General features: G+C 42.0%; 1 protein-coding gene across 1 annotated transcript in view; it reads left to right on the plus strand.

Moving 5' to 3' along the window:
- Positions 1-5,210: 5,210 nt before the first annotated feature.
- The window catches only part of LOC115170087 (carboxyl-terminal PDZ ligand of neuronal nitric oxide synthase protein-like), a 53,433-nt gene continuing 35,943 nt past the window's right edge, over positions 5,211-22,700 (plus strand). The window contains exons 1-2 of the mRNA XM_029726355.1: positions 5,211-5,536; positions 5,972-6,043. Coding sequence (XP_029582215.1) covers positions 5,432-5,536; positions 5,972-6,043 — 177 coding nt within the window. The 5' untranslated portion in view covers positions 5,211-5,431. The remainder of the gene's footprint in view (positions 5,537-5,971; positions 6,044-22,700) is intronic.

The raw sequence follows: 22,700 nt of genomic DNA on the forward strand, positions 1-22,700 counted from the left end.
ATCTGTACAGTTCCTGTAAATGTGTTTTTGTACAATTTTCTGTGGAAATTTTAAGAGTAGTCATTCTGCATTAAGGTCTATGGTTTGTTAAACTTTGAACATCAATGTTTTTTGTTTGTTATACATTTTAAAGTGAAAACTCTTGAGTCTCAGCTTAATCTGTTACCATGGAATTTCCCCCTATTGAGATGAATCTGACATTTGTCATAATGTTGTTGAGGTCAGCATGTCTAATACAGAGATCTAGTGCCATCCTCTGGCCATTGAGAGAACAGGCTGGTATCAACTGATAAGCATCAGCCCGAAGCTTTCGCAAAAAGATATGCGGCATGACTCATGACCCATAAAAGAGAATAACATCAAAAAATGATGTCATAACTAGAGTAGGGCCTACTGTAACAATAAGGTTTGTGCCATGAAAATGCCACTCAAATGAAGGGATGGATTGTCATTCACATTCGAGAATTTTTTGCATCTCAAAGTATATCTAATATAAAATAGTTTTCTCCCAGACTTGTCTCTTGTGATGGGGCAGGCGTTCCCCGGGAGGGCAGGCGTTCCCCGGGAGGGCAGGCCTTCACCGGGAGGGCAGGCGTTCCCCGGGAGGGCAGGCCTTCACCGGGAGGGCAGGCGTTCCCCGGGAGAAAGAGCAGTTCCATCTTGTCGAGGTTGAGCTTTAGGTGGTGGGCCGACATCCAAGCTGAAATATCTGCCAGGCACGCAGAGATGCGTGTCACCACCTGGGTGTCAGAAGGGAGAAAGGAGAAAAGCAGTTGAGTGTCATCCGCAATGCAATGATAGGAGAGACCATGTGAGGATATGACTTGGTGTATAGAGAGAAGAGGAGAGGGCCTAAAACCGATCCCTAGGGGACACAGTTAAATAAAGGTTAATTAAGTAAGACACCAGTAGTGAGAGTACGTGGTGCAGAAACAGATCCTATCCACGTCACCTGGTAGAAGCGGCCTGCCAGGTAGGATGCAATCCAAAAGTGTGCAGAGCCTAAGACGCCCAGACCTGAGAGGGTGGAAAGGAGGATCTGATGGTTCACATTGTCGGAAGGCAGCGGAAAGATCTAGGAGGATGAAAACAGAGGAGAAAGAGAGTCCACTTTGGCAGTGCGGAGAGCCTCCGTGACACAGAGAAGAGCAGTCTCAGTTGAGTGACCCGTCTTGAAGCCTGACCAGTTAGGGTCAAGAAGATCGTTCTGAGAGAGATAACGAGAAAGTTGATCAGAGACAGCACGCTCAAATGTTTTGAAAATAAAAGAAAGAGGGGATACAGGTCTATAGTTTTTGATGTCAGATGAGTCGAGTGTTGGTTTCTTGAGGAGGGGAGTGAGTAGTGGGAGAGAGAGAGTGAAGATTGCGATGGCGTTTGACCATCTGGGTAGGGGCTGAGTGGTTAGGGTTGGAGGAAAGGGAGACAGAAAAGGAAACTAAGTAGTGATCAGAGACCTGAAGGGGGGTTGCAGTGAGATTAGTAGGCGAGCTGCCTCTAGTAAAGATTAGGTCAAGTGTATTGCCTGCCTGGTGAGTTGGAGAAGATTGGGAAAGGGTGAGCTCAAAAGAAGCGAGTGGAAAGAGAGATTTGGAAATAAATTAATCGAAGGCAGACTTCGGGAGGTTGAAGTCGCCAAGTACGAAGAGCAGTGAGCCACCAGGAAATGAGCTTATCAAGGTGTCAAGCTCATTGAGGAACTCTCCAAGGGCATCTGGTGGGTGATAGATGACAATAATGTTAAGCTTGAGTGGACAAGTGACAGTGATAGCAAGGAATTGAAATGAGGAGATGGACAGGTGAGAGGGAGAAAAAAGAAAATCTCCTCTTAGGAGAAATGAGTAGACCAGTACCACCACCACGATGACCAGATGCTCTCGGACAATGAGAGAAAACGTAGTCATATGAAGAGAGAGCATTGCCTTAGTGTTCTCTGGGCTGATCCATGTCTCCGTCAGGGCCAAAAAGTCAAGGGACTGAAGGACAGCGTAGGCTGAAATGAACTTGGTGTTCTTGACCACAGACTGGCAGTTCCAAATGCTGCCAGAGAACGGGAATTCCATATGGGTTGTGCACGCAGGGTACACTACATTAGAACGGTTGCAAACAATTGGTGGGGAGTGTCTGTAAAGCCTACAGGGAGAGGTGCAAACAGGTATAGAAAACACACACATAGTTGCCAAAGCTACAAAAATAACAAATGAGATCTAAAAATAACCCTGGTTGAATACATCAAGCAGACTAAATAGTATCAGAAACACCAAAGCCAAAACTGGAAAACACTTAAAAAATTACATCCACAACTCAAGGTACTACAAACCCATTTAGCCAAGAGGGAAAGGGTATCACTATTGACAAAAACATTTCATTTTGAGGCTAGTGGGACGCGTCCCACCCACCGTGTAGCCAGTGAAAAATCAGAGCGGCAAATTCGAAAACAACAAAATGTCATAATTCAAATTTCTCAAACATATAACTATTTTACATCATTTTATAGATAAACATCTCCTTAATCCAACCACGTTGTCGGATTTCAAAAAGGCTTTACGGCGAAAGCATAAACTTAGATTATGTTAGGACAGTACATAGACAAAAAATTACACACAGCCATTTTCAATGCAAGGACAAGCGTCACCAAAAGCAGAAAACCAGCTAAAATTATGCACTAACCTTTGACAATCTTCATCAGATGACACTCCTAGGACATTATGTTAGACAATACATGCATTTTATGTTCTATCAAGTTCATATTTATATCCAAAAACCCCATTTTACATTGGCTAGTGACGTTCAGAAAATGTATTTCCCACAAAACTACCGGCGATCAGCACAACAATTCACTAAAATACTCATTATAAACGTTGATAAAATATTAAACTGTTATTCAAAGAATTATAGATGACCATTTCCTGAATGCAGCCGCATTGACAGATTTCAAAATAACTTTACTGGGAAAGCACACTTTGCAATAGTCTGAGTACTGCGCTCAGAAAAATACATCAGGCAATTACAGATACCCGCCATTTTGGAGTCATCTAAATGCATAAATAGCATTAGAAATATTCACTTACCTTTAATAATCTTCATCAGAAGGCACTTCCAGGAATCCCAGGTCCACAATAAATGTTGTTTTGTTCGATAAAGTTCATAATTTATGTCCAAATAACTCCATGTTGTTTGTGCGTTCAGTAAGCTACTCAAAATAGGACGCGTGAGGAAAATGTCACAACGAAAAGTCAAAAACAGTTCTGTTTACGTTCGTTCAAACAGGTCAAACATTGTAAAGCATCAGTCTTTAGGGCCTTTAGAATGTGAAAATTCAGTAATATTCCAACCGGACGAATCCATTGTCTTGAAAAAGTTTTGGAACAGAGCTAACTCCTCACGTGAATGCGCGCCAATGAACTGATGTCCTTCCCTGGGTCACCAACTTCCCAGCCTTCTTGTTCGGTCTCTGTTCATCGTAGACGCCTCAAACAACTTTCTAAAGACTGTTGACATCTAGTGGAAGCCTTAGGAAGTAACTCACTGTGTGTTTGATTGGCAATGACTTGAAAAAAACTACAGGCACCAGATTTTCATTTCCTGGTTGTATTTTTCTCAGGTTTTTGCCTGCCATATGAGTTCTTTATACTCACAGACATCATTCAAACAGTTTTAGAAACTTCAGAGTGTTTTCTATCCAAACCTACTAATAATATGCAAATATTTGACTCTGAGCCCGAGTGTTAGGCCGTTTACTCTGGGCACGCTTTTCATCCGAAATCAAAATACTGCCCCCTATACCTTGACAGGTTAAATTACAAACAAAAGCCTTCAGGCTGGCTTGTAGTTTTAATTGTGCACTTTTCATGGTCAACACCAGAGCCCAATTTTCTATTCCCCTCCCCTTGATCGGGCCTGATCATGTGTAAAAGTCAGAACCATAGACCTACACATAAACTTTAGGGGCCTTTAGTAGCCAGAATAATTCCAACCGGGGTTAGCTTTCCCTACAGGTCGGAACTCTTAGCTGCCTAAATCAGGGCACAGTGGAGCTATTCAATTATTGGCTAGTCAGACCATTACTATTACTACTACTACTACTACCATTACTGTTAGCCATTGTTACTTAGGTAGTGTAAAGCATCGCAGGAGAATTTTTTCAACCAACTTTTACTTGGCAATACTTCCTCAATTTCTGACTCAAAAGACATGGCATATCTTGGCTAGTTGGAGGTGGTTTGTTAGAACGTAAAAAAATCCTGTGTTATTAAATTAAAATAATTGTTTTACTCCATGAAGTAATCCATCAGTGTACGCCGACCATCTTGTCTATTTCAAATCTTCTTTCATTGATTAAGACAGGTAGGTGTCCACCCCAAAGTGCTGCGTTCACATTGAATGACACATCTGATCAATGAGAAGATTTGAAATAGACAGGATGGTGACGAACACATTGTTGCATAAACAATTTGAATTATAACATTATATCATGTCTACTCACTCCTTTTATTCTGGTTCATATACAGTCAATGAACGAAGCAGACCAGACCCAGCTGCTAATGCATTGGTGCCTATGGGAGAGCCGGAACTGTGACCATTTTTCAATGGAAAATGGCCTACATTATTTATCCACCATGTTTGACCAGCACCACGGACAGCACTACACCAATCACACATCTGTCCTCCATGTACACTACACACAGTATGGTCTTTGCCCTGTTGGTATTGTGTAGCAAATCCATTCTGGGGGCAATTGCCTGGTTCTTGAGACTAAACTCTCATGCATTCAAATTATTCTGTGATTAGTTGTTCCCAAATAGTATGCTAACATCTGCATAGGCTTACTTAGTTAATCTGGAGACCAATGGAGAATACAGTAGGCACATTTGAAAACAGCAGCTGCGCTGTTTCCAGATTATGCCACTAGATGTCATACAATCCTTATTACAAGTTTTATGTGAATTGGAGAGAGTTATACGCTACTTCTGCAAGTCCATGATGATGATGCTGCTATGCTCTGTTCCAATGAAAATAGTTGAATCCCCCGATTTAAAAAACCAAACAGCTGGTCTTCAAGCGGATTTGGATGCTGTCATTCGTCATTTGGCACGCGCGTAAACATCAGTTTTTATTCACGGATAAGACATAAAAATAATTGACCACCTTGCCTTGAGAATTGTGCGTCATCTGAAACGCCACTAGACTGGCAAATAATGTAGCTCGGACGGTATCAAATTGGACCGCTAGACGCATATGGCGTTAACAGAATTCATTAGCCAATCAATCTGTCGCGCACGGTGGTTCAACCCGAATGACCGCTGGGTTCTAGGCGACTAACCAATCAAAGACCTTCATGAGTGTTGAGCGAGATGCGCTTATTTACAGTCTTCTAATAGCGTTGACATAAAGCTAGTGTTGGACAAGTCGTGTATGTATCAGAAGGGCGATGCCAGGGATAACCAGGTATAATTTAGTGGATGATGCACAGGATTTGAGGATCCCCATGCACAACGAGGCGGCATTTCAGCATGGGGTCTGCTTCGAGGCAAAGGTAATATTAAATAGGCTATGAACTACAGTAGCGGCTCATCAATAAGGATCTATAGTGTACGGATGCGCGCTGACTATATAATGAATTGATATCCAAAATGATATTTTTCCAAAATGTTATGACAATGTAATTTATGAAAGCTAGACTGACATTTTTATTCCATTTGAATTGTGCCCTAATATTTAACTCAACAGTGATGATTGAATTCTGATTGCACTGTATTATATGTTACAGTGTGCTTGTTGAAATGTATTCATGAATGTATTATCCTATACCAATTTATCAAATCCATATAGACCTCAAGTAGCCTACCCTTACAATTTATTAAGAATGTACAGTGAAGTCCATTTGACAAGAAGCAGGTGAGAACAGAGTAAAAGTTCAAGACTACTTGAGTTACTAATGACAAATCTCATAACTGTGTAAATATTATAGTACATTGGCAGTCTGGAAGTGGGTCGTCCGAACAGCCGAATGGAGATAGTGGCTGCAATGAGAAGGATAAGGGTAAGATACTTCTATGATCACTTTATCAATTATCTAGTTACCTGTGGGGCATAATATTACATGTTTCTCTCCCTTCCAGTAATGATACTTTCTCCATATTAGGAATATTTCAATGCCTTAAAAGTTTTTTTTTTTTAAACGGACTGTGTGTGTGTGTGTGTGTGTGTGTGTGTGCATGTGTGCGTGTGTGTGTCTGTGTGTGTGTGTGTGTATGGCATGCATGTCCAATTTATTTTTAAGAGATTCATATTCTACTCTCACATTGGTATGGTATCTGCATATCGAATGGTACTACATGGCTTCCTATCAAATATTGCAAATCAATCATAGTATTCTAAGGTTATAAGACTATAATCTCAGTCTTAACCAGCCATCTCTTCTAATCCTATCAAACCAATCCTAACCATCTCTCTATAAGGAGATATCTTTCCTAATCTTAAAACCGTTATCCTTAACCATCTCTTTAAGAGACGTCCTCTCCGCTGGAGAGATGAGAAAGAGATGCCGATGGTGTCTGGCATTAATGGATACTGCAGTGGGCCAGAGTATTACAGTGTTACGGAGAGGATTTAACTGCTGCAGAGTCAGCTGGGAAAGCCAAATGCTACATTTAATCAAGCTATGCCGCCGGGTCTGTGTGACACAGAGGTCAGTGTCTTTCACACAGAGGCTGGCCAGTTCCTCAATGACGTCCAGAGAGAGACAACTCTTATATGGAGGAGGTTTAATATCCTGACCTAGTGAGATATACATGGAGGAGGTTTAATATCCTGACCTAGTGAGATATACATGGAGGAGGTTTAATATCCTGACCTAGTGAGATACACATGGAGGAGGTTTAATATCCTGACCTAGTGAGATATACATGGCAGAGGCTTAACCAAGCTAGTCGTCTTGACTGCTTTCTAATGTCATTCTCACTGGCACCAAAAGTTTAAAAAGTGTTGATAGGGGACAGAATGTGGTTGGACCATCAAATAATTGGTATAAACATTACTCGTGCAGAATTTCCGCGAGGATATTGGACATTTAATCAAAGCCTACTGGATGACAAATTGTTTTAACCAAGACAGAATAATGGTTAACTGACTTTTTCAGATATAACATACTGTAGGTACAGCAGATCCCCTTATTGTATGGGACACTTTTAAATGTGCCTTTAGACGCCATGCAATTCAGTACTCATCTTTATTAAAACCAAAACAATGTAGGTCAAAAGAGTTCATCCTAAAAAAGGAAAAAGAGGAACTAACAGTAGAGATAGATACCAATAAAGCTGTAACATAGAGGCACAGAATAAGTTAGAGGAAAAACAAAAAGAAATGGACAAACTCATTCAAGAAAGATCAAGTGTAATATACACTGCTCAAAAAAATTAAGGGAACACATAAACAACACAATGTAACTCCAAGTCAATCACACTTCTGTGAAATCAAACTGTCCACTTAGGAAGCAACACTGATTGACAACACATTTCACATGCTGTTGTGCAAATGGAATAGACAACAGGTGGAAATTATAGGCAATTAGCAAGACACCCCCAATAAAGGAGTGGTTCTACAGGTGGGGACCACAGACCACTTCTCAGTTCTTATGCTTCCTGGCTGCTGTTTTGGTCACTTTTGAATGCTGGCGGTGCTTTCACTCTAGTGGTAGCATGAGACGGAGTCTACAACCCACACAAGTGGCTCAGGTAGTGCAGCTCATCCAGGGTGGCACATCAATGCAAGCTGTGGCAAGAAGGTTTGCTGTGTCTGTCAGCGTAGTGTCCAGAGCATGGAGGCGCTACCAGGAGACAGGCCAGTACATCAGGAGATGTGGAGGAGGCCGTAGGAGGGCAACAACCCAGCAGCAGGACCGCTACCTCCGCCTTTGTGCAAGGAGGAGCAGGAGAAGCACTGCCAGAGCCCTGCAAAATGATCTCCAGCAGGCCACAAATGTGCATGTGTCTGCTCAAACAGTCAGAAACAGATTCCATGAGGGTGGTATGAGGGCCCGACGTCCACAGGTGGGGGTTGTGCTTACAGCCCAACACCGTGCAGGACGTTTGGCATTTGCCAGAGAACACCAAGATTGGCAAATTCGCCACTGGCGCCCTGTGCTCTTCACAGATGAAAGCAGGTTCACACTGAGCACGTGACAGACGTGACAGAGTCTGGAGACGCCATGGAGAACGTTCTGCTGCCTGCAACATCCTCCAGCATGACCCTTTTGGCGGTGGGTCCGTCATGGTGTGGGGTGGCATTTCTTTGGGGGGCCGCACAGCCCTCCATGTGCTTGCCAGAGGTAGCCTGACTGCCATTAGGTACCGAGATGAGATCCTCAGACCCCTTGTGAGACCATATGCTGGTGCGGTTGGCCCTGGGTTCCTCCTAATGCAAGACAATGCTAGACCTCATGTGGCTGGAGTGTGTCAGCAGTTCCTGCAAGAGGAAGGCATTGATGCTATGGACTGGGCCGCCCGTTCCCCAGACCTGAATCCAATTGAGCACATCTGGGACATCATGTCTCGCTCCATCCACCAACACCACGTTGCACCACAGACTGTCCAGGAGTTGGCGGATGCTTTAGTCCAGGTCTGGGAGGAGTGATCAGGAGACCATCCGCCACCTCATCAGGAGCATGCCCAGGCGTTGTAGGGAGGTCATACAGGCACGTGGAGGCCACACACACTACTGAGCCTCATTTTGACTTGTTTTAAGGACATTACATCAAAGTTGGATCAGCCTGTAGTGTGGTTTTCCACTTTAATTTTGAGTGTGACTCCAAATCCAGACCTCCATGGGTTGATAAATTGGATTTCCATTGATTATTTTTGTGTGATTTTGTTGTCAGCACATTCAACTATGTAAAGAAAAAAGTATTTAATAATTCATTCATTCAGATCTAGGATGTGTTATTTAAGTGTTCCCTTTATTTTTTTGGAGCAGTATATTATAAATATTAAGCAAACTAGATGGAATATAGTGAAAAATTCACCAAATTAGTTTTAATTTACAACATGGAAATGCAACCAAAAATAATTTACAGAAACTTGTTACAAATGACGGAGTCATCCATGATTCACCAAACTATATTTTGAAAGAGGAAGCAAAGTACTTTAAGCATTGGTTTTCATTTCAGTCTACTCCATTTCCACTAACTGAAGTTAATTGTAAGGATTTGTTTCTATCAATACTGTAAAATTAACAGCTATACAGAAAGACACATGTGAAGGCCCAATTATAGAGGAGTAACTTCTAGATGCAATTAAATTATTCAAGTCTGGGAAAACTCCAGGGTTGGATAGCATACCAGTTGAGGTACAGTATCAGTCAAAAGTTTGGACACACCTACTCATTGCAGGATTTTTGTTTTTGTTTATTTTCACTATTTTCTACATTGCACAATAATATTGAAGACATCAAAACTATGAAATAACACATATGGAATCATGTAGCAAACAAAAAAGTGTTAAACAAACAAGGTAGCCAGGCTTTGCCTTGATGACAGCTTTGCATACTCCTAGCATTCTCTCAACTAGCTTTGTGAAGTAGTCACCTGGAATGCATTTCAATTAACAGGTGTGCTTTGTTAAAAGTTAATTTGTGGAATTTATTTCCTTCTTAATGCATTTGAGCCAATCAGTTGTGTTGTTACAAGGTAGGGGTGGTATACAGAAAATAGCCCTATTTGTCACGCCCTGACCTTAGAGATCTTATTTATTCTCTATGTTTGGTTAGGTCAGGGTGTGACTCGGGTGGGAATATGTATGTTTTCTATTTCTTTGTTTTTGAGCCAAGTGTAGTTCCCAATCAGAGGCAGCTGTCGATCGTTGTGTCTGATTGGGAATCATACTTAGGCAGCCTGTTTTCCACCTGAGTTTTGTGGGAGGTTATTTTCTGTTTAGTATTTCTGTTACCTGACAGAACTGTTGGCTTTTCGTTTTGTTACTTTGTTCGAGTGCTTTTTGATAAATAAAAATCATGAACACTTTCCACGCTGCGCTTTGGTCCACTCATTCCGACGAGAGCCGTTACAGAACCTCCCACCAAAAACGGACCAAGCAGCGTGGCCAGGAGAGTTGGACATGGGAGGATATCCTGGATGGCAAAGGATCCTGGACATGAGAGGAGATCCAGATGGGATCCCCTCCCATGGGAACAAGTGGAAGCAGCGAGGGTGGAACAGCAACGAGATCGGGAGTCACGGCAACGACGGAAGCCCGAGAGGCAGCTCCAAAACATTTTGGGGGGGGGCACACAGGGAGATTGGCGGAGTCAGGGTTGAGCGTGGGGAGCGTGTGACCAGTCAGGCACTGTGTTATGCAGTGATGCGCACCTGTTAAGGGAATTTACAATTCCAATCATGCATTTCATCTTTAACCAATTCCCCTAGGTTTGTAAGACCCTGGGTTCACTAATAATTGGGCAAAGTCTCAGATTTTATAAAAAAGGCTCACAAATCTTTATTCATGAGAGCTCTAAAGTCAAATGAGGACTCAGTCCTTTTATAATACACACACACATTCCTATTTTTAGAACACTCCCTTCTTAAACAACCAGTACTTTTCCACTAACCACAAAGAACCATAAAAGTTCTTCAAGGTTTTCACCTCCCCTCCCCCGTTGGGACCCTCTTGGTTTGAAACCCTCTAATGATTTTCTATTATCTACTCTACAACTTCACTCTGTTTACATCCCTACTAAAGAATATAACATCATAGTATTACAATACTAACAGATCTACCCACATCCTGGTTTTATCTTATAATTATTAAACATTTCACCCTATTCTACAATTTCAGAGTGGAACACTTAAGTCATTATTCTAACACATACAAATTATTCTATCAATCCACCCTTTGACTAAATGTTACACACTGATACTTCAATTTTTATTAGAAAATAAAATCATACCAAATCAAACCGTTAAATGTATATGCATCATCTACTCATCGATGGCTGTTTAGTACTACTTCCAATCATAACTCTTCTGTTCAGGATTTTCATAACGATCTTCATTGAATAAACAGTCTCTAAACATTGAAAATCATCTCATTAAGTTCCGGCTCCTCAGGCTTGAATGTATCAACGGTGTCCATCAGGTCTGGATCTGTATATCGTTCATTCCATTGGTCAGACTCTGGGATGGCGTACCTCACCATCTGCTGAGTCACTGCATTCTCCAACGCCTTACTCACCAAACCTCGGACACAGGGAATAAAACAACAACCACATAATACCAGCATACCCATACAAACAATAGCAGCCCCCACGATAGTAGCTACTATAGTTTTCCATTTGCCAAACATTTCATCAAACCACCCTGTCACAGATGTATTAACCCCTGAGTTCTCAGCCCATTCTTCACTTAGTGCGGTCAACCCAGCCAAGGCTCTAGTTACAGTCCCCTCTGGTGATGTATTATTTGGAATAAAAGTACAACAATGACCCCCCACCATTCTACAAACCCCGCCCTTCTCTGCCAATAACATATCAAGAGCCAACCTATTTTGCCAAGTCATGAGGGAGGTGGCGGATAATTGGTCAGAGATTCCCTTCACTGTATCTCTAGTCTGATTTACCAATCTTTGTTGATTATTATAGATATAGTTTATCCAATCCACATTCTTAGTTATCGTAACCCACCTAAAGAAAGTAGTTGTGAACCCTTCACCTATTTGATTCAACGTCTTGTATTCATCTGGTACTCCTCTAGGGATCCCAATGGAATCCATCCATATGGGGCTACCCTCATCTAGGACCAGACTTCTCTTATTTTACTCACCACTGGACGTTGATGACTAATCCTCACTGGTTGAACCAATAACACTGGGGCGCAAGTACCTACCCACCCTTTTGGTAACATCTGCCTTATACGTCCTTGGTCAGTACATGCCCACCATACATCAGTTATAGGTGCAGTGAGGTCCAGAATTTTCTCCTGTACTTCCAAATCTAAGTCTGTTACATTCACAACTGTCTTACATCCATTAAAATCTCCCAAATCCCTACTGCCATTCCTGTGTCTATAACATTGCTACTCTCCAGGAGTTAGAGTGAACTGAGGTGGATTGGCTGCGCTCTTTAATCGGGCCAACCCCATCCCTGTACAGTTAACTTCTTCCTGATTAGATCCTGAGTCTAACACACAAGAAAGCATAGTCTGTGGCATTGGAGCAGTCAACATAGTTGGTCGCCCAGTAGAACATGCATAACAATTAGTTTGGCCCAGAGCCCTGGCCGTGTAATTCATCCATCTTAACCAGAGATTTTCATCTGGTATTCCTTCTATCTCCCCTTGGTTCATTTCTTGGAGAAGGAAATCCTTCACATCAGGTAGACTAGTGGATTTTCCACCTGAATGATCAATTCCTAATAACGGATTTACTACGGTGTATTTCACTGTAGTGTCTGTCAACTGAAATGATATGCAGGTATCCTTGCCACACTCATCAGCGCATGCCATATACTTGTCATTCCTAGTCACATTTTGTAGTTACTACTATTCCCAACATACATGAGGGAATATCCTTATTCCGTTCAACACCCCACCGTGCACTCCATTTCCAGATATTAGTCTCATATTCCCTGCCCCATGTGTGTTTAAACACCTGGGACCAGGAACACATGGACATAGTTGGCTGACACAAGCCTCCCTGTGGCTCAGTTGGTAGAGCATGGTGTTTGCAATGCCAGGGTTGTGGGTTAGATGCCCACGGGGGGCCAGTACTGGGAAAAACAATCTATGAAATGAATTGAAATGTATGCATTCACTACTGTAAGTCGCTCTGGATAAGAGCGTCTGCTAAATGACTAAAATGTAAAATGCATAAGGGGGTGTTGTCGTCAGTTATCTCCTTATAACAGTGTCCCCTCCCGTTAGTCATATTTAGTATCCTCATCTTAAATCTCGCCTTTTGTCTTTCTCTAACCCCTATTTTATATGTTACTCTTCCTTGCCTGTCCTTATTTTGAGTAGTTTGTCTTTTGCTTCTCAACAATGGTAAAGATTCGGTACGATTTATGCCGACTGGTGGTGGATCTGGATGTATCAAGAATATTATTAGTACTATGATGCAGCTTAGGGTCCCCCATTTTCCCCAAAATTGCCAACCCTCTCCTGCCTGTACGTATCTGCCTGGAACCACATTCCATACTCACACCTCTAGGAGCACACACAGTGATGACAGGTCGGGTTAGGCAATCTTTGTTAAGGAGGTAACCCCCGAACCCTATTGGTAATCGGTTCTTCTCCTAACTCTGTGTGTGATCATTAGTGCTCGTATGTGTTCCTACCTTCTTTCAGTGGGTAACGGAGACCCAAGTGGCTCTCTCAGCTATTCTAACGGCAAAGGCAACGGTTAACAGAAACTGGTAAGGTCCTTCCCAACGGGGCTGTTTCCAGTCTTTTCGTTTCAACGATTGGATCCACACCCAGTCTCCAGGCTGTATTGCGTGAATCACCTTCTCCTGTAATTCACCTGTTGGACACAAAATCTTGGACATGCGGGTATGGTTAACAAACAGTCTTCTCATGTGTTCTGCTAGTATATCTTCAACTTCTATGTCTGCCTGTTCTAATCTCCCTAACTCTGGCATTCTATAGGCTCTACCTGATTAGCTAAATTGTAATCAATTTTTTAAAGAAATAGATCCTAGTAAACCAACTCTAGGGATAATATCTTGACCTAATATTTTAGCTACCCTAATTGTGTCCACCAAGTAAGTTGGGAATGCTTCAACCCATTTACTATTGTTATCTATTATTGCTAACCCCACTTCTTTCCCTCATTTTGGAATAGGTTGTAAAATATATAAATGAAGTCCATTTCCAATTGTTGGAATGGATATTCTACCTGGGGGGGTATTCTCCCAGTGGTGGTCTTTCTCTACCTTGATGATTATTCTATGTACAAATAACACACCTTGAACAAAATTATTATTTTTTTAAATAATGTGTTATCCCGTATGCTACGAAATGTTTCCTAATTATTTCCATCATCCCCCCTGTTGATACATGGCTCTGCCGATGTATCAGCATTGCTGCATACCTAAACAGAGACTTCGGTAATATAGGTAAATTACCCTGATACCAAATACCATCCTTATTCACCGCTCCTAGTTTTTCCCATTTAGAAATCTCCTTTACTGGTGCTCTAGACTGACTATCTTTTTAGTAGGGTCTTGTCTATGTTTACTTTCTCTTTCAAATATTGCTGTGTAGGTGTCTGTGGTTTAAGGCCTGCCTTTTTCTCTTCTTCATCTGCCTTTCTGTTGCCATTGCTAATTTTATCCGTTACCTTAGAGTGTGCTTCACACTTACAAATAGCTATCTTTTCTAGCAGCTGTACAGCATCTAATAAATTCTAAATCAACTGAGCATGTGTAATAGGTTTACCAGAAGTGGTTACCATTCCTCTTGTGGCAGAATACTCAACTGGAGCTGCTCTCTTTGCCAAAACCTTGGAGAATTGCACTGTGCTTCTCTTTCTCTAATTACACCCCCCTCTACCAAGTCTTCAAAGGTAGGAGTCATCTCTTTTATGGCCTCGGGCTTTCTGTGGGGGTGACAACCACATTCAACAGAATCATTCAACAGGTTATCTAGACATAACCTGGAGTTCAGGATTGGAATGCATGCCTGTTCTCCCGACATCTCATGTTTCATAACCACTGGAGCAGACAGTCTTTCCACTGTCTGATGTCCGGAAGCTGAACGTCCAAAATCTTTTCCTCATTTGTACTTACTCCTTCAGGCTTAAAATATATCCTAAATACTTAAAATAAGTCTACCATTATTAAACTTATTCTTGCTAACTTTATAATCTTGTTCAACAACAAAATATAATAATACTTAGTATATCAATTTCACAGCCTTGTTGTGTTCAATTTCTTACACTGCCTTCTCATGTGCTTAAATTACAAATATGTCTAAGAACTCTAAACTCCATCATAATTACCAGTTATACACATTTCCTTAAAATCAGTATCACAAATGACCTTAAATTCACTATCCAAATGTCCCTCCCATGAGGCTGATCAGACCACAAAGGAGAGCCATTATAGAGGCCATTAGACACACACAACTGTGAATAATTTGCACTGTCCCTGTAAAATAAAATGAACTCACCTTGCAATTCACTTCACTGACCTGACATTGTTCCACGTAATGGAAACAGATTATAATGTTAGAATACATTCACTTCCTGTTCAAATTCACTGGTGTTACCTAAACAATCAAACCAAGAATCAATAACCAGAAACTATCACAAAGCTTTTACGATTCAACTATCCAGACCTGAATTGCTTACAGCCAATACATAGCCCAGAGCGCACAACCAACTGTCCTATTTTTACCAGAAGGCAAAAACATAACCCCTACTCAAACAACGTTCTACCTTACCTCTATCGTAAGATTAAAACATATGTTACAACTTTCTCCTCTCTTTCGGCTTCACACTTATGAAATGTCCAAGACTTTAAAAGTACCATGTAAATCGCCAAATTTATAAAATACTTCATTCAACTCTTTTAGAATAAAAAACACATTTCGGTGGGTACAACTCTATCGCAATCACCTATCCGCTCATTATTATGATTAATTAGATTCAGGTAACTGTCTCTTCTTTGATTCAGATACTTAAATACAACTCCATTTCCTTTATTTCATTTCAGCCGACCATTTAGGCAACGTACTACATCGAAATCTCCTCACTATTATTTTGAATGAATTAGTCCTTCAATTTAAACTAAACAAGCTATCAATACGTTAGGTTTATCTTAAACAAACACTAACTACCTTATCTTTCCAGGCAAAACATACCAATAGTTAAAATTACAATTAAAAACCCAGATTTTAGCCCATAGGCTGGGAAACAAACCCAGGCCTCCTGCATGGCAGGCAAGAATTCTACCTCTGAACCACCAATGCTATTGCTAAGGGTTGCAATTTTGGTGGTTGTGTCCTACTCGGTCACAATGTTTACAGGGAGCTTTACACTCCCGGGCGAAATATCCTGTCTTATTGCAACTGAAACAGTTTCTATCGTCTGGTTCTATCCATTTTCTACTCTCCCTGTTTCCCCCTTCTCTTTAAAATCTTTCCTGTTCTTTCCTGCAATTTCCCCAAGAGTGGCGATCAAATATTCTGCTCCTGTCTGTTCTTTCTTACTTTTCTTTTCCTTGAAGCCTCTTTTATGCTTATCTACGATCATCTCGAGAGTTACTATCAGATGCTCTCCTTCTTTCTGTTCATGCCTTCCTTCTCTCGGAGGTGCCATGAGTTATGTCCCACACGACCCCTTACACTTTCCAAATATTGACTAACTGTCTCCCTCTCTGACTGACTCAAAAACTTAACCATTAATTCCTCCCTCTCGGAATAGTCAGACCTATTTGTGTGCCTCCGGAAGATCTCGACTATCCCCCTGAAACGTATTTCGTTAGGCAATGTATATTCATACCATTAGGTCTCTGACCTACTTTCTTGAAACTTATCTATAGAGGTGATGTTTTATCGAATATTAGGTCTCACACGTGAGCGAATTATCATTTTTGTGTCACGACTGATTAATATAATATATCTATCTCTACTTTTAGACAATAGACTATTAGGTCTTACAAGCATACGAGTTACCGCTTCTTATGACTTTTGACTCAGTTAATATCTCATATCTCACACGCTCTATTTTAGGTTTCCCTCCTAATATACTTTCAATCGTTGTTACTTTATACTTCGCCTCCTATATTACGTTTTCATAGTACCCCTTTGTCCCATAGGTTTTAGGTGTTAATACCTCTCCCTGAATACTTTTCAACACAGGGTAGTTTATTTTTAGTAATGGCCTCAACTACTACGAGTCATTACGGACCCGTTCGACTCCTTTCAATGATCTGTTACCCAGTGCCGCCAACACTAACATAGATACTTTTGTAATTACAATTTCTCTATGTTCGATTATATAGATGGTATACCCGATACCAATCAATCCCGTTTGGTTTAAGAATCAAGCCTTTTCCCACTCTATTTTGACTAATGTAATGTACATTTTTTAAGCGAGTTTTTTAACTTAACCCCCAAGCTAATGAATAAAGATTACTGACCTTTTCCTTGCAGCTGAGTTATAATTTTGGTTAGATCTCATCACTGTTTTCTGTCACGTTCCAGTTCGCCAGCGGCCTGAAATGAACCCTCAATATTAGAGGGCAGGTCTTTGTAACAGCACCGTATCTCCGGTGCGCATTCACAGACAGGTGCGGTCATTGCCTGCGCCCCGCATTTGCCGGGCTAAAGTGAGCATTCAGCCAGGACGGGTTGTGCCGGCTCAGCGCTCCTGGTCTCCAGTACACCTCCTCGGTCCAGGATATCCTGCGCCAGCTCTACGCACTGTGTCGCCAGTGCGCCTTCACAGCCCAGTTCGTCCTGTGCCAGCGCCCTGCACTTGCCGGGCTAAAGTGAGCATCCAGCCAGGACGGGTTGTGCCAACCCTATGCTCCAGACCTCCAGTGTGCCTCCACGGCCCAGTATATCCTGCGCCAGCTCTACGCACTGTGTCGCCAGTGCGCCTTCACAACCCAGTTCGTCCTGTGCCAGCGCCCCGCACTTGCCGGGCTAAAGTGAGCATCCAGCCAGGACGGGTTGTGCCAGCCCTACGCTCCAGACCTCCGGTGCGCCTCCACGGCCCAGTATATCCTGGGCCAGCTCCGCGCACCCGGTCTCCAGTGTGTCTCTCCAGCCTGGTACGCCCTGTGCCTGCTCCACGCACCCGGCCTCTAGTGCGTCTCCCCAGTCCGGTGAGACCTGTTCCGGCTCCACATACGAAGCCTCCAGTGATGATCCATGGTCCAAAGCCTCCAATGATGATCCATGGCACAAAGCCTCCAGTGATGATCCATGGCCCGGAGCCTGTATTGATGATCCATGGCACGAAACCTCCAGTGATAATCCATGGCCCGGAGCCTCCAGTGATAATCCATGGCACGAAGCCTCCAGTGATGATCCATGGCATGAAGCCTCCAGTGATGATCCATGGCACGAAGCCTCCAGTGATAATCCATGGCACGAAGCCTCCAGTGATGATCCATGGCACAAAGCCTCCAGTGATGATCCATGGCACGAAGCCTCCAGTGACTGTCCCCTGTCCAGAGCTTCCGGCGACAGTTCCCAGTCCAGAGCCTCCGGTGACAGTTCCCAGTCCAGAGCTTCCGGCGACAGTTCCCTGTCCAGAGCTTCCGGCGACAGTTCCCAGTCCGGAGCTTCCGGCGACGTTTCACAGTCCAGAACCTCCTGAGACGGCCTACAGTCCGGAACCTCCTGAGACGGCCTACAGTCCGGAACCTCCTGAGACGACCTACAGTCCGTAACCTCCTGAGACGGCCTACAGTCCGGAACCTCCTGAGACGGCCTACAGTCCGGAACCTCCTGAGACGGCCTACAGTCCGGAACCTCCTGAGACGACCTACAGTCCGTAACCTCCTGAGACGGCCTACAGTCCGGAACCTCCTGAGACGACCTACAGTCCGTAACCTCCTGAGACGACCTACAGTCCGGAACCTCCTGAGACGGCCTACAGTCCGGAACCTCCAGCGACGGCCTACAGCCCGGAGCCTCCTGCGGCGGTCGGCAGTCTGGAGTCTCCAGCGGGGGTTCCCAGTCCAGAGCCTCTGGCGACGATCTACGGTCCAGTTCCTCCGGCAACGATCCAGGGTCCGGAGCCCCCGGCGACAATCCACGGTCCGGTTCCACGAAAGTTGGGGGAGCCCCAAGCGGAGGGGGATCGGCGTCCTGCACCAGAGCCTCCACCAAGTGGAGATGCCCACCCGGACCCTCCCCTATAGGTTCAGATTTGCGGCCAGAGTCTGCACCTTTGGGGGGGGGTTAGTGTCATGCCCTGACCTTAGAGATCTTATTTATTCTCTATGTTTGGTTAGGTCAGGGTGTGACTCGGGTGGGATTACCTATGTTCTTTTTTTTCCGAGCCTTTGTGGTTCCCAATCAAAGGCAGATGTCTATCGTTGTCTCTGATTGGGAATCATACTTAGGCAGCCTGTTTTCCACCTGAGTTTTGTGGGAGGTTATTTTCTGTTTAGTATTTCTGTTACCTGACAGAACTGTTGTCTTTTCGTTTTGTTACTTTGTTTCGAGTGCTTTTTGATAAATAAAAATCATTTTCCACGCTGCGCTTTGGTCCACTCATTCCGTCCACTCATACTATTTGGTATAAGACCAAGTCCATATTATGGCAAGAACACCTCAAATAAGCAAAGATAAACGACAGTTCATCTTTACTTTAAGACATGGTCAGTCAATACGGAACATTTCAAGAACTTTGAAAGTTTCTTCATGTGGCGTCGCAAAAACCATCAAGCGCTATGCTGAAACTGGCTCTCATGAGGACTGCCACAGGAAAGGAAGACCCAGAGTTACCTCTGCTGCAGAGGATAAGTTCATCAGAGTTAACTGCACCTCAGATTGCAGCTCAAATAAATGCTTCACAGAGTTCAAGTAACAGACACATCTCAACATCAACTGTTCAGAGGAGACTGCACGAAACAGGGCTTCATGGTTGAACTGCTGCAAAGAAACCACTACTAAAGGACACCAATAATAAGAAGAGACTTGCTTGTGGCAAGAAACACAAGCAATGAACATTAGACCTGTCAAAATCTGTCCTTTGGTTTGATGAGTGAAGATTTTAGATTTTTGGTTCCAACTGCCGTGTCTTCGTGAGACACTGGGTAGGTGAACGGATGATCTCCGCATGTCTGGTTCCCACCGTGAAGCATGGAGTTTGGAGGTGTGATGGTGTGGGGGTGTTTTGCTGGTGACACTGTCAGTAATTTATTTAGAATTCAAGGTGCACTTAACCAGCATGGCTACCACAGCATTTTGCTACGATACGCCATCCCATCTGGTTTGCGCTTAGTGGGACTATCATTTGTTTTTCAGTAGGACAATGACCAAAACACACCTCCAGGCTGAGTAAGGGCTATTTGACCAAGGAGAGTGATGGAGTACTGCATCAGATGACCTGGCCTCCACAATCATCTGACCTCAACCCAATTGAGATGGTTTGGGATGAGTTGGACCGCAGAGTGAAGGAAAAGCAGTCAAAAAGTGCTCAGCATATGTGGGAACTTCTTCAAGACTGTTGGAAAAGCATTCCTCGTAAAGCTGGTTGAGATAATGCCAAGAGTGTGCAAAGCTGTCATCAAGGCAAAAGGTGGCTACTTTGAAGAATTTAAAATCTAAAATATATTTTGATTTGTTTAACACTTTGTTTAACACTACATGATTCCATATGTGTTATTTCATAGTTTAATGTCTTCACTATTATTCTACAATGTAGAAAATAGTAATAAAAAATAAAGGAAACCCTTGAATGAGTAGGTGTGTCCAAACCTTTGACTGGTACTGTAAATCAAATATTTTTCAATGTACACAAAGGTCCGTTATTAACATATTTTAACCACTCCTATAAAAATGGTAGACTATTAGATACTCAGCAAAAAGGTCTGATTTTACTATTACTGAAACAGGACCCTGATGGTAAATATAAAGATCCAGTCCACCTGAAAAACTGGAGACTCCTTACACTTTAGTGTTATGATGCCAAAATCCTAGCAAAATGCATAGCCCATATAATTAAAAAGGTATTGTTGGATATTATTCGTCCTGATCAGACAGGTTTTTTTTACATGGACGATACATCAAATCAAATTTTATTGGTCACATACACATATTTAGCAGACGTTATTGCGGGTGTAGCGAACTGTTTGTGTTCCTAGCTCCAACAGTGCATTGGATATAATACAAGACAGGTACTGGAAACAAAAGAACACTATGAAAAATTAATTTAGCTGACTTTTAAAAGTACAACTGGGAATTTACATACAAAAGCCTGGATTACTTCAATTTTGGAGAATCTCTTATACAATGGGTTAAAGTTATGTATAGTAACCCTAGGTGTAAAATAGTAAATAATGGCTACTTCTCAGAATGTATTAAACTGTCAAGAGGAGTAAAACAAGGTTGTCCACTATCAGCATGTCTATTTATTATGGCCATCGAAATGTTAACTATTAAAATCAGATCCAACAATAAAATCAAGGGGCTAGAAATCCAGGACTTAAAAACAAATGTTTCATTGTACGCTGACGATTCATGTTTTCTTTTAAATCCACAATTTGGATCCCTGCACAGCCCCATAGAGGGTCTAGATAGTTTTTCTTACCTCTCTCGGTTAAAACTGAATTATGACAAGTGCACCATATTACGCATTGGATCTCTGAAAAAATACAACTTTTACATTACCGTGTAGTTTACCAATGAAATGGTCAGACAGTGAAGTGGACATGCTAGGTATTCAAAGAAAGAAATTACCTCACTACAATACATTTTAATAGAACTTTTGCCAAATTAGATAAGATTTTGCTACCATGGAAAGGACAACACCTGTCTATTTGTGGAAAAAGCACCTGATTAATTATTTAGTCATATCCCAGTTTACCTATTTACTAATGGCTCTACCTTCACCTAACAACTTGTTTTTGAATTGTATGAGAAAAAAATATTCTACTTTATTTGGAACAACAAGCCAGACAAAATTAAGCGGGTCTATTTATATAATGAATATGAATTTGGAGGGCAGAAACGATTAAATATTAAAGCATTGGACCTCTCACTAAAGACTTCAGTCACACAAAAACTATACTTAAATCCAAACTGGTTCTCTAGCAGATTAGTAGAAATGTCTCACCCCGTGTTCAAGAATGGCCTTTTTCCTTCATTCAGATTACAACCTCTCACATTCGGTTATTTGAAAAGGAAATCATCTCCAAAATATCACTATTTTAAAACAAGTAATAGAAAGCTATTTCAGTTTAATCCACCAGAAAAGACAGAACAAGTAACAGAACAAATATTATGGTTAAACTCAAATATACTAATTAATTAAAAAAAACATTACCTTTGGAAAAAAATGTTTAGAAACAGTATAATCTTTGTAAATGATATCATAAATAGGATGGGGGAGTTATGTCACACATGCAGCTTACAAAAATATATGGAAATGTCTGCTCTATCCAAAATTAAAACCACCTGACTGCAGCATTACCTTAAAAATTGAAGAGGCAAGTGGAAAGGGGAGAAGGTAAGGAAGTTGTCTGTCGGCCTGCATTAAAGACCAAATTTGGCTAAAGAAAATTGTGATAAATAAAAAAAAAGGGACCAAAACATTGACAGCTGCACCATAGAGGTTGCAAAATAGTTGCTAACTGATACACAAAACGACACCAGATTCAAAACTTAGACTTTTTCAATTTAAATTATTAGACAAAATTCTTGCAACCAATAGAATGTTATATATATATGGGGAATACAACCATCCCAGCTCTGCAGATTTTTCGGCGAAGAGACAGAATCATTATATCGCTTGTTTTGGTAGTGCCCATATGTAGCTTGTTTTTGGTCGCAGGTTCAGGAATGGCAGAAAAAATGCACCATTTACTTGGCGCTAACTCTGCAAATACCACTGCTGGGTGATTTGGTAAGTCACAATCAATCGATCAATAATATAATACTCTTAGCAAAGGTGTTTATCTTTCATTTACAATCTGTAGAAACTATGAGAATAGAAAGGTTCATAACTTTTGTGAAACATCACAGCATAGTG

This window comes from Salmo trutta, chromosome 31, assembly GCF_901001165.1.
Source record: "Salmo trutta chromosome 31, fSalTru1.1, whole genome shotgun sequence".
NCBI classification, from domain to species: domain Eukaryota; kingdom Metazoa; phylum Chordata; class Actinopteri; order Salmoniformes; family Salmonidae; genus Salmo; species Salmo trutta.